The sequence below is a fragment of the Acanthopagrus latus genome, chromosome 13 (genome assembly GCF_904848185.1).
Source record: "Acanthopagrus latus isolate v.2019 chromosome 13, fAcaLat1.1, whole genome shotgun sequence".
Lineage (NCBI taxonomy): Eukaryota > Metazoa > Chordata > Actinopteri > Spariformes > Sparidae > Acanthopagrus > Acanthopagrus latus.
This window is the reverse complement of record NC_051051.1, coordinates 859,251-872,459: the sequence shown is the minus strand read 5'-3', so window position 1 is coordinate 872,459 and position 13,209 is coordinate 859,251. Positions and strand designations below refer to the sequence as shown.

General features: G+C 43.7%; 1 protein-coding gene across 4 annotated transcripts in view; it reads right to left on the bottom strand.

Annotated features, from left to right (window-relative positions):
- The window catches only part of gabrg2 (gamma-aminobutyric acid type A receptor subunit gamma2), a 53,394-nt gene that overhangs the window by 20,995 nt on the left and 19,190 nt on the right, over window positions 1-13,209 (bottom strand). For all 4 annotated transcript variants that reach the window (XM_037120023.1, XM_037120024.1, XM_037120025.1 and 1 more), the window contains exons 4-6: window positions 12,983-13,203; window positions 11,520-11,602; window positions 9,098-9,235 (exon numbers count right to left, since the gene is read on the bottom strand). In XM_037120023.1, the coding sequence (XP_036975918.1) occupies window positions 9,098-9,235; window positions 11,520-11,602; window positions 12,983-13,203 (442 nt within the window). The remainder of the gene's footprint in view (window positions 1-9,097; window positions 9,236-11,519; window positions 11,603-12,982; window positions 13,204-13,209) is intronic.

Below are 13,209 nucleotides of genomic sequence, written 5' to 3'. Positions count from 1 at the left end.
AAATATCCTTTCCATAAAGAAGCCTGACTGACCTGCTGTAACATTGAACTATTATTGACACTGACGAGATAAAAACTGATCTTTTTATTTTGAAGATTTGAATGCACGTACCGATGCTGCCCATCTGACGTAGAAACACTGGAAACAGAAGCAATAGAAACATTTTCTATCAGAAGTAGATGCAGTTTTATAAGTCGTATTAATTTAAGCATTAACAGTAACAGTGGCAGTAAATCAGGTGTGACTGTGTCTTCCTGCACCTTCAAGTTTCTCACTCGCACTTTGTCACAATCTAACTGAGACTAAAACCTTCGAGTGCCTCATGTGTGATTAAAGTGAGAGCGATGTTTCAACACAAACACAAACCTCCACAATCGGCATCTCTGACAGCTTTGACCTGTTTGGATTTTGGCTGAACATCCTCTTCTTTTTTTTCTCCTCTCTTGCTTTCATTCAGTTGCTGCATCTCTCCGCCCCGCGACCTCCATCTCTGCCTGGTGGCATCTGAACCAAAAAGCAGGAACTAACAACACCCTCACTTTACGTCCACTCGCCTTCCTCCCCTTGCAAATTAGATGACTTTAATTTTGTAGTCAATGTATTCCAGTGTCCTAGTTTATCCTGAGCCCTGGAACTCATGTTGCAGCAGCAGCTGTGCAGCGAGGAGGTTTGGTGTCATTAAAGAGGATGAAAACATTATGCAGGCGTCTATATTCACATTTTAGGGTAGAAGAGGAAGTTACAGGAGTGGAGCGATGGGCAGCCTTTGATTCTGAGTATGACTCTATTTCTCAACCTTCCACACTGTCTTCAATCCATATTCCTGTGTGCTTCATGGTCTGTCCTCCAAAAAAAGACAAACACCACAGAGCACTGGTCAGACCGACAGTCTAACATACCGCACACAAAAATCTATTCTTCTGCTCTTCTGCCATTCACTGCAGGCGCTCCTTTATATGCAGGTGGTGGTCAATGTGGAGGAATACAAGAGCCTTATTTTCCCAAAGCAATCTCTTCTCCTATGGCCTATCAGCACTCCCTGTTTTCAGGTTTTAATTACTGCCTTATTAGACTGTCAGCTGAGAGAGGCAGAGAGAGAGAAAGAGAGAACGAGCGCGAGGGGGGAGGGTAGCTGCAAAAAGTAGGACACAGGAATACACCGGGTGCAAAATGGGAAAAAAAATCATCTCTTTTGCGAGAGCGAGCATGGAGGCAGAGGAAGCGGAGGAAGCGGTGGGGTGTCTGGGTTGTGTGGCGCAGACACTTGTAAATGTGAATACTGTTGTGTACAGGGCGGGTTAGGATGTGTGTGTGGAGGATGGGAGAGGGGGACAGGGAGGAGTGTAAATTGGTATTTAACTTCACAAAAGGAGGATTCTGGCTGAGTCAGAGCATTTTTCCTCCCACTCCTGCCCATCACAACTATCACCCAGAAGCAAGAGGGAGAATGCACAGAGAGGAGAGGGGGGGGGGTGAGGGAGGGGGAGATTAGAGACAGCAGCTATCACAGCAGCAGAGCGACCACGGCTAACACATTGTTTCAGCACTCCTTCACCTTTTTCCCTCAGCAGAGATCGTCACATGAAAGAAAGCTTGAATGTGTCATCACTGCCATTAAATGACTGTTTTCATATACAGCACCAGCGCACAGATAAGCTGCAGCGCACCGACGGTGTAGAGGTTCAATTCTGTCGACAAATGTCTCAAATTATTCTCACTTAGAATCAAAGAGATATTAACAACACGTTAAGACCAGTGGTTTCACCTCTACGCTGCACTGCACGCGACTTTAATACATTTAATAATCTTTCATCCATAAAGATTTATCTGAACATTTTTCGATGCAACTCCCCAATCTCATCCTGCGTCTCCTTGTTCACATTTTTGTGAAGATGAAAATGTTACTCATCAAGACAAATTTATGCATCGGAGCCTGGAATCATTTTCACACAATATGCTCGAGCTCACAGGTGTTTCATTTGAACAGCGATGCGATGTCTCCTTTACAATATATATATATATATATATATATATATATAAGAAAAAAAACTATTGGCATTTTGGTTTTATTGCTTTTTGTCTCCCTCCATCTTTTCTTGATTAAAACAGGCAGGAAGTGACGAGCACCATGTCTCAGTGGTATCCTTCTCTTTTCTTTTCTTTTCTTTTCTTTTCTTTCCAAAGGACTCTGATGATATTTTGCCTTTAATTTGCTTTGGATTTCTGCTTTTGAAGCCCTCTGGTATGTGACCGTCTCCCCACCACCACTGAGGGATTTCACAAACCTCCTGATGCAGAGACAATATAGCAGGGGCCCGTCGTCCTGCTCTTTTAAGTGGATTTGCTTAAAGGAACAGCTTTTCTTTTTGGCAGGACACAACAACACCTCGATGAAACCAAACTAATCACGACATACTCCTTTAACAGAACTGAAACGTTATCTAAGTTACCAACGCCGATGGTGTTCTTCCATATAGAACGAAGGATATCAGCGGAGAATACCAAGCAACTGCCCAAACACACGTGACGCTAATGCAAATCAAGTCATGCAAATGAAAATAAAAAACGTCCCGGAGCAGCAGGACTGTAGAGACTCGACTCTGCAGAAGTGCCGTCTTAAACACAGAAGAGCTCTCTCTGTTACTTAATATCCCCAATTCACAACATCACAAGCACACCGGTGTCCCACAGTTAGATTGGAGAATTGCCCAGGATTACGATACCACACAGGAGAGAGTCAAGGAGCCATCGCATCCCTCGCTCCACAACTCCTGAACTCCCCCCCTCTTTTTAGACAGCCGACTGGTCTGCTAATTATCCCAATTCACCACAGCTGTGGCGTTTGCATCCCGCAGTTCAGCGGCAGACTCGGAGGGAGGCAGCAGGAAAGAGTGCAGGTGACAAGCAGGTACCGAGATGAAAGATTGTACTAAGATGAAACATCATCCTGCTGTCTCCCTCAATAAGTAATTGGCAAAAACAAGAAAATTGGAGCTAATAACACATAGCGCTCTGTTGAACCACCCTAAATCACTGCAGGGGAAATTCCTTCACCATGACAGCCCAACAAAGAACCCTCCTCAAGATATATGAGCCCAAATGTGATACCAGAAGGAAGGATGGAGGAACAGCTCTTGGCAACGGAATGACTGTGGCATAAAATAGCTTCCTGAGGACTCCATCTTCAGGCCTCATTCTGATGTGATTCTTCACCTTCCATTATTTTGTTGCAGCAGAGCTGCATCTATTCTGGTTGTGTGTGAGAGTGTGTAGGAGTGTTGTTAAGGATTAAATTATGGTCTCGGTCCCTGTTTGCAGCACCAAAGGCCTAAAGATAGAACAGCGTTGCACTCTGCCATGCTATAAGGGGAATCCTTTGGCTTGTCAGAGAGTGACTGTGCTTAGCATGAGCGTGTTTATATATACACAGCGTGCATGGGCGTTTGTGTGTTTGTTTCGTTGACTGTTTGCTTCGCCGGGTCACTTCCTCTCAACCACAATGCCTCCAGATTCGCCCCATCAAAGAATCATCTGCAAACTGTGGAGCTCCGTAACCGAGAGAGGGCCACTGATGTGTCCCAGGGCTTTCTCCACTCAAACTGAATCACACAGGCGGACGCACACAGACAACAGAGCTGCACGCCATGGCTTTTGGAAGGTCACTCTAAGAATAGCTTTCAATACATAGAAAAAGATCCAGTGGAGAGGACACACTGAAATGCGCATGCAAGCAAATGGACACACAGGAACATGTAATAATTCATGGACACGGAAGCAGACCAGAGCACTCTGAACACTGTCGAACACACAGATATGTTCCACTGGCAGATGCACGTAGCGCACATTTGTGCTCAGCTAAAAGCAAATTAACCACCTCATGTCCTGCTGAAACCACCCTGTAAATTCACTGCTGAGGAAAGTGAACTGGTTGAAAAACAAGAAAGAAAGACGGCAAATGGCATCAACCCTTTACACAGGGAATGACAAGCTTCTTGCTCATTTATTCCACTAATGTGCTGTGAAGATGGTTAATGCTGCAGAGAGACCCTGTCATAGTATTTAACTGTTAATGTAAGTGCACCACCCTGGCTTTAGAACAAAAGACTAATCATCATTTTCTTGATAAAACATTCATTTTGGGTCTTCTTCTTCCTCTGCCTCGCTGTCTATCACACCTGTGCATCTATAATGTGTCAGTGCAACCACACAACTGTTGCTGAATGCAAACTGGTGAACTAATAACAGGTTCAGTATCGTCAAGCTCTGAGAGTGTACATAATGTATTACTTATGCATTATCTAAAATTCAGATACAAAGCAAGGAAACCCAAGTAACCTTCAAAAGAACTCGTAATAATCCTGAGTTAAGAACCCTCGGTAAGTCTGACAGAGACCTGAATTTAAATAAGCCACTTTCTGTTGGTCTGTCTGCTAATGACAGTGAAAACAAACACTCGACTATTATGATTGAAATGCGACTGGAAAACCATAATTGAGATCTCACACAGATGTGAGCCTGCTGGAGAAACTAGCACTGATGTTAGCTAGCTAGAGAGGCTAACTCTGACATTAGCCTATTAGCTTACATTTCACAGAGCATGTATTAGCGGGCACACAGAACAGCGTCTCCTCGACTGTCACGATTAATGCCTCTGACTCACTGAAGCTAAAATATCACACCTGTCTTCTCTAGTTCAACCTAACAAGCCAGTCAATGAGTGAGCATCTTTTCATGGATGCAGGCGGCCTACAGTGCATCCTCACACAGATCAGTCGATCGAAGACTGATGTTTACAGTTCAGCTGAGGGTTTCTCTGGATGAGACACAAGCTCTGACATGTGATGCACGGCCATGAGTTTAGGAATTGCTTCTGCAATACAAAGATTTTTTGTACTTTCTCTTCACACACTCTCTCCTCCGTTCCCGCCTGTCCTTGTCTGCACTGTGACGTTCCTCCCTGAACTCCAGCCTGGCAGATGGGTCAGAACACAGCTCCCAGCATCGAGCTTAACCCAGTCATCAACTCTGAGGTTAACTTAACAGCAATGTTAACTGAGTACACTGTGCCTCTGCTGTGCTGCATCTAAATCCCCTCTACCTCTTCATCCTCTCTCTTTTCTGCCCACTATTGTCCTTTCAAGGGTCCTTGCTTGTCAAAAGCAGCAGTGGATGTTTTTTCTATTCATTTTTTCTGGCTGAGATTGTGTGCGTGCATGCAAATGTGTGTGTCTTTGTTTGTAAATGCAGGTATAAGCTTCCAGGCAGCACAGGCGGCCCTGATGTGAAGTGACATGTTAAGAGACGAAGCCTTTGGACACTGGCTGAGGGAGGGAAGAGAAGCTGCATAAAAACAGACATCGGTTGTATAAAAAGCTACAACACAACTGCACCAGGGCAGCAGATGGCACATCACCGCCCGCCCTCCTTTAATTACAATTTCACTCAATTGTTTTTAATCAGGCATCACTTTGTACCATCGTGTGTTTTATAAAAAAGATACTCAGAGAATGTGAGCAGCGGTAATGCGGTTGTAGAGTCGTACTGTGACAAGTTGAGCCTTGGAGAGGTTGGCTTGTCTCGTAGGATGAGAGAGAATCTCTTCCTCTGACTGTTTGCTACAGTCATCATTGTCTGGATCAGGCCCGTTCACCTGCCTGCCTGTCTGCTCAGGTTACCATTAAACATCCCTCTGTTGCCTCACCTGACCCCGTCTCAACTCAGTGCAACTGATGGTGATGCAGCGGAGCGCCAGAACAGCGAGTGTAGGATGGGAACTGATCAAGGAGTTGCTTTAATATATTGCTGATTCTCAGTACACTGACTGCAATGTTGCACAAATGTTTGTTTTTTTTTCATAGAGAATTTATAGCTAACTTGTCGCCTGATAGAAGAACAGTTCTGCTCCGTACTACAGTCCACATATCTCTGTTCCTTCAGAAACTGCAGCGACGACACATCAGCTGTTCTCAAGCTTCAGCCTCACTCAACGTATAGAGACACAACAACCAATTCATACAACATGACTTCAGTGAGGAAAGGAAGCGAGCATACTACTACTACTGTCGATATTATAAACACTAATAAAATACTTTAACATTATTAGATACAAATAAAAAGGGTTTAAAAGCCAAATTAATGACATTTTCTAATTTAATTTAAGGCAGGAAAATTAAATGTGAGTGTCTAGCATTTAGGCTGGAACCTGGAACCTGAACTCTTCTATCCAAAACGTGGATTTATGATCTTAAAATGCATAAACATAACCAGTAATGATGCAGCATAATGAGGAATACAATTCCAGCACACCTTTCAGCACCATACCGACAATCGCGAGCACACGAGTAGGCCTGCGTGATTATACGACCCTAACTGAATGCTTTTTGAGACAGATGTTGTGCTCATGAATCTTGAGGCAGGTCAGAAACCCAAACTGACTGCAGAATGAGGCAAGAGGTCTCTCAGCCACAGTCGAGGTTCTCCGCTCTGACAAGCGAGCAGATGGCCGTTTGTGGAAATAACAAACCAGATCAGAGAGAGGGAGCGAGTCAGAGGACGCTGCACATTCTCCACTACAGCTCGTCCTCCCACGCAGATCGCCTTTTCATGTTGTCACTGGAAAAATGTTTTGATTAAAACAGAAAGAAAATTCACATGCAAGTTTTCAGATGATGTTTTTTTATCATCTCGCAGCACTCGGCAGGTGACCGAGCAGGTGACTGAGTGACCTCTGGTGACCTCTGGTGAGTTACAGAACATCAGGGTGAATTCGGTGAATAACCTCAGAGAACAACTCAGCTGTTTTCTGCATCGTTCAGTGAAACCTGAGCAGAAATCTCATTCTGCGTGTCTGATGTGTTTATTTTAATGTAAATATTCAAACTGATGAACTATATCACAGAGGCCAACATAATGTTTTAATGCATGTAACTACATCATGATCAACTGTATCATGACCTGACATTTTCAAACAGGGTTTTCTGTGTTTCTGATGACTCATGGTGCTTTGTCAGTGTTGTTTGTCACCATGATAAAGTACTGGGTTACCTAACAGGGATAACAGCTATTACACCCTCAGCAAACCCTCCAAACACAACTGAACTGTTCATCTTAGGAGAGCATTGTTCATTTTGTCCCACTGCTACCAGCTGGCAGCATCTCCACATCTGAAGTCAGCAACAGGAAACTCATCCACACATTCAGTAAAACATTAAAAACTGTATTTTTCTATTTACATTTAACTGTAGCTACAGTGTATGCTTCTTACACGACAGTCTGGGCTTTTATTGTGAAAGGGAGGCAGTATACTAAACAACTAAGACATGCTAGGCTGCAAATGATAGGAAGATTGATGACCCTATTTCCAAACGTCTGAAACAATAACTTTACTTGCTGGAGCGTCCCAGGCAACAATACATTGTAATCCAGTGGAGTGCAGCCAAAAAACATACATTCCCACTGATCAATACACACATAACAGAGAGAGTAGGATGAATTGATTATCTCATAAAACTGAAGATGGAGTTGAAGCTACAACAGCAGTCTGTATGTGCGTTAATGTGGAATCATCATTTCAATCATTAAAGTTTTGGCAAAATAAACACTGAAGTGGCTGCATTTCTTTCCAAACAATTAAACAGAAGTGTTTATGAGGAGATCTGTTACTTGTACATATATAACAGAGGCGTAAATGTAATCAGTGGTTTCCACTGGATGATGCAGCTGATCTAATGAGTATGAACTTTCCTCTGGCCAGAGTTCCTCTCTGCGGCAGGCATCCTCTGGTTCACACCACAGACCGACGTAAAGAATACACACACTTCCTCCTCGCAGAACATTCCATACATTACTTACCGACATCTCATGAATATAAACATAAACAAACATAAGCATATGTAAGCAAACACACTGTGACCCTTCTCTCAAAACATCAACACCGCCCGGGGAAAGCAGCTGTTTTTCCTCAAGCCAACATTCGTATTCCTGCATCATTCTGAATGGAATCCAGCCAGCGCGTCGTAGAAAACACTGTGTGAGTGATGCACAGTTTTCTCTCTGCGTGTTATTTTATAGCCGCCGCATTCTTTAAAGTCATCCACCCTCGTTCCAGCATGCTATGAAGGACAGTCCGCTCAGGTGTCAGATGGTAAACAAGTAAAGGGCATGTGTAACAATCCTCAGCGTGGATTATATTCTCAACAATGATTCTATCCAAACAATGGAAAACAAACTGGAGCAGAACAGAAGAGAGACATGTAGTAGATTATAATAATGCTCTCAAATAAAACTGCTAGTTCAGTTTTTAGTGTTTGTTTTAACCATATGAGGTTCAGAGAGTCTTCATTTGGAAAAACACTGCATACAGTTACCCTGCAGTTACAATTACCCTCTAAAGTATCATCACTTGAACCATAAGGTCCAGAACATGACTGAAGGCTACGAAGACTCTCCTGTCAGTCATGTGTGTGGGAAAGACAGGACGAGCCATATAAAACTTTCTGTGTGCATGAATGAGTGGGATGCCGTCTTTGTACAATCCACGGCTCCTCCGAATGTGTCATCCCACTCTGCCAGGGAAAAAATGTTCTATTGAAAATCTGTCTTCCCATCCCACAGGGGAAGTGATATAAACAGGAGGTAATGCTGAAGAATTTCACTCGTGGCCCTGGGAACTGAAAGTGGATAAAAAAAATGACGGGTCATGTTCGTGTTTCACTACCGGTTCATGTTGAGACGAGAGAGACGGTTACTTTTAGAGCATTATTAGAGTCACTGGCTTGCATGGCTCTGCTTGATAATAGTAATAACGCCTCTCCAAATATTCAGCTCCATCGTATCGTCACATTAGAGTGATGCTGCCTGCACGCTGCTGCCTCCGTCAGCTGAAATGCATCACGGCCAACACGAATGTCGTGTCGCGCTGCACCCACTGAATTCCGTTGCAGGCGTGACATGTTGCAGACATCACTTCTGACACACGCTACCGTGCAATGACACGAACAGGATGTCACGGAGAAAGAACATGTGTATCCAGTCAGCCTGTTCTGAACACGTAAGAGAGAAGAGGTTTGCTAGCAAAGAGAATAGATTGTGTTCTTACCAGAAACAGTCCTGACGATCTCAGAGGTGTTCCTCAGACCCACAAAGGAGAACTGGTAGAGCCTCCAGGAGCGAATGTCCCCAACCTCAACGGAGCTCCTCTTCCACTTGTACACAATCTCCTCCTTGGGGTAGCCATCTGAAGAGGAGAGAGTTAAAATGAGCTTTGTTAACACACGAGAGGAGAGGAGAGGAGAGGAGAGGAGAGGAGAGGAGAGGAGAGGAGAGGAGAGGAGAGGAGAGGAGAGGAGAGGATGTTTTTCAAAGACTAACATTCATCCCTGTAAAGACATACCTTCAGACATGACTCCTTCGATTAGCTCCCTGCTATATAAAGCCATGTGTTGATACACCGTTCAATATAAAAGCAAACCACAGAACACAGTCTGTTTTATTTCTCAGTGATCCATACCCACTAAGTCAGCTAGCTTGCACATAAACTGTTTCATGATACAACCATTATATAACAGACTCCTGCACAACATGTTGACAAGACATCCAGTCCATCTGTGGAGAGAAAACTTCTTCTTCTGAAGCACTGAGCTGACTGAACAGCAAATGTTACAAATTGATCCATGGGTGCTATCAGTTGGATTCTCAGGAGAACTGATACTGATTCACTTAGATGAGTGGATGCATTTTCATAATCAAATCATGGTTGTTAGTATTGAATTTATGTGTAGTGTCCAAATGGAAAAGAACAGAAGAATAAAGTCCAGTTGACCGTCTTTTCAACTAAAATCAACCGCAGTCGTTCTTTATTTCTGGTGACAGACGAGTGTTAATATCTAAATTCTGATTCTCTTGGTTTCTGTGGAGTGCTGTCTTCAGTCGGATGAGCTCTGTGCAGCCGACGAGGGAGCGGCTTGAATAATGCACGTGAAGCTTCCTCAGTGCAAACCTTAAATGGCTTTATAACTAAAGTGCTCTCAGATGGTCGGTAATGCCAGACCCTCAGAGGAGTGAGGGATGGAGGGATCGGCCCGTTTGCCACATTACAGTCAGAGAGGCAGGCAGTCTGCTCCTTCACTGGCAGTGCTTCCAGGACAGATGATTGATTCAGTGTCCTTTTGGGAAGCGAGAACAACAGTGCTCCTGGAGCTCAATGCCATGAATTAACTTTGGAACAAGCTGTGCCGTTGTTGTCGAAATTCAAATATTAAAACAAACATGGAGTTTTGAACAAACTGAAATAACGCGCTGCGTCGTCATCCTCCACCTCAGTGCAGCCGGATCTGATCCCGTCTGGCTGCAGTCGAATCCGACCGCAAAGCAGGTTATCTGCGGATCTCTGTTGCTTTGTGGCACGTGTGGAGAAAACACAGCGCGTGATGAACTGCTGCATGCACCACTCCGCCTGCTGCCTCTGAGATTGAGCTCATGTACTGTACATCAAGCGGTTCTCAAACTTCTGAAAACATCCATTGCTTTCATCAAATTTAAATGAATGCTTCTGTTCCATTTTTAGGCCCCGCTGCACCCCCCTCCCCGGTTTCTCTTTCTTGTTGCTCTGGAGCTATTTAGGAAGCGTTCTCTCGAGAGACTATCCCATGGTGCATCTCTCTGTAGATCCATAGCGGCCTCATTAGCATAACTTACCCCCCATCTGCTCCTCACACGGGGGGGGGCAATGACTCATTTGGACTCGTGTCACTTTTTGAAATGACTTTTCGAGCAGTATTGACAAAGTCCAGGGAAATCAATCAGTGCTGTGCCTCTGGTCGAGCTGCCAGTGAGACATCTATTATTAAATCTCTTTACTGAAATGCCAGTGCATACTGTGAATGAATGAATGGTTTTGTTCACATCTCTCATTTTGTGATGAATAAATACATATTGTTTCATCTCATACGCAGCCCTTTAAAGACTCAGATAGCATGTTAGCTAGCCAAGAGAGCCCAATATCCTGTAGAACCTGCACATGCGTACATACCAGCCGATATGACGCAAGTTGTCAGCAGAACCGGGTGTTTTTAAGGAAACCTTGGGACACATCCAGCCGTGTCTCTGGTTATTAAAACGGGGTGTGTTCAACAGGAGATCGGCCAGTCTCCAGCAGTGTTGGTGGCAACTAAAACAGGTATTTTAAGCCAAATAATGAGGTTTTCCAAACCAAAACCAAGTGGATTTTGAGCCCAAACGTAACCAGAGAAAGCTGCAGCATCAAGGAACGTACGTATCTTTGGTTTTGCAGAAACATACTTAGCTAACACTCATTGTGATGATGGTGTTTGTTTTTCAGGAGATTACAGCAGATTGAATCCTCCTCCATTTGGCCTGTTGCATGAATATTCCTCAAATGATGTCTTTGTTAGGCTAATATGTGCTGCCTCATGGCCACTGTGTGTGTGTGTGTGTTTCAGATGAAACAGGAAGAGAGGGCGGGGTGAAACAGTTGGTTATCAGCATATGGCCAAACTTACAGCTTGAAAACTCCAGGGGACACGAGTGCTCATCCATTGGGAAGTTGTTCAGTTTAAGCTGGCATTCAGCATCGATGGTCAACCTGCAGAGACACAAAAAACTACATTTGGATCCACGACTCAGTTCCTGCAGAAAAAATAAATAAATACTGTAACATGTACATGTGTAAGTATAGATATGAAATGGCATGCCAGTCTGTTACAGCCTACAGTCTATGAGTGTGTTGTTGAAGTCAGAATTAAACCCCTAACCTTATCTGTATTAACACAAGGAAATATTAATTAAAATTTCACTGAACTAAATTGATGTTTTTCACAGCAACACCCGTCTCTCCTGTTCACACTCGAGGAAGTTTGAAAGCAAAGTCATTAAACTTCCCCTTAATGAGAGAATGACCTTAAATGACTTTACCCATCCATGCAGTCGCTATTGTCATGTATCACTGTCCTCCCAATCACTGCGGTCATCCTAATTAACTACTGGTTAAATTCAGAGTTCCTTAACAAATTAATGAAGTGGACGGGGTAGTGCTCTGCACAGCGGAACATCCATCACGGCTTGATTGAGTCCAGAAGAGTTCACTTTCTCTCTTATTATCACTGATGATGTATTGTGGTGTCAGAATAAGCGTCTGCTGTATTTATGATGGCATGCAAAACATGATAATAAGCGTAATTAATATTTCCTCTTAATCGATCCTCCTGTTTCACACATGTTGTGTAAGTTCACTGGTTTCACATGCAGCGTGTTGCTACTGAGCCGTGACGAGCCGCGCTGGAAGGAAAATATTCTCTCTTACTGTCAAACATCAGAGCTTCCTCGATACTATATCATTATATAAATATAATGGGCCATGACACAATACAGCAATATTTATAATTAGTATGATATCTATATCATTCTCAGTTTCAAAGAATCTTCAGTGTTTCAGAAGCTCAAATTCACTAAAAGAAATTCATGAGTAAAATAAAACTGTCTCTCCGGCTGCAGGACGGCTGAGAGCATCAGTTGATGTCTTCCTGTGTGTCCTCGTCACTAAACACTTCCTGTCTCATGCAGCACCACAGAGTTCCTGCACGCTAATTAATGTCAAATTTAAAATGCTGAAATTTAAAAGTGCCCAGGGCCTGTTCAGGATGATCAGTACCATGAATCATTTATGCAGAGAGGCCGTAAATTGTTGGGTGCTTGGAGTACACGCTGCTTGAGGTGGATTCCAAGAAGAGTGGGAAGCACCTCAGAGTCAACAAAGTGATAATAATAATAACCACGCTGCACATACGTTCACCTTAAACGAGATGAGGGCAGTTAATATGGATTATCACTTTAATTTGTTGTTCTCTGCTTTATTCAGCAGAGAGCTCAAACTGTTTATGTAAATCATTTTGTTCCCAGTGAATCTGTATTCAAATGCATCTTTGGTTTGTCTAGACACTATCTCAGGCATCCCTGACGTCTTTACCTGAGGGTGTAGAGTATTCGGCCATCGTTCCAGATTCGAAGCATGCGATTGGGCGTGGTGATCCAGTGGGCGTCGGCCTTCTTCGAGTTGCGGAAGAATGTGTCTGGGATCCAGATCTTCCCGACCATGTTGCTGTTGAGGCGCAAAACCTTCATCGTGCTGTTGAACTTTAACCTTCTGTCGTACCAGGTCTGAGCGAAGAAGATATCGATGGTGTATTCCTGAAG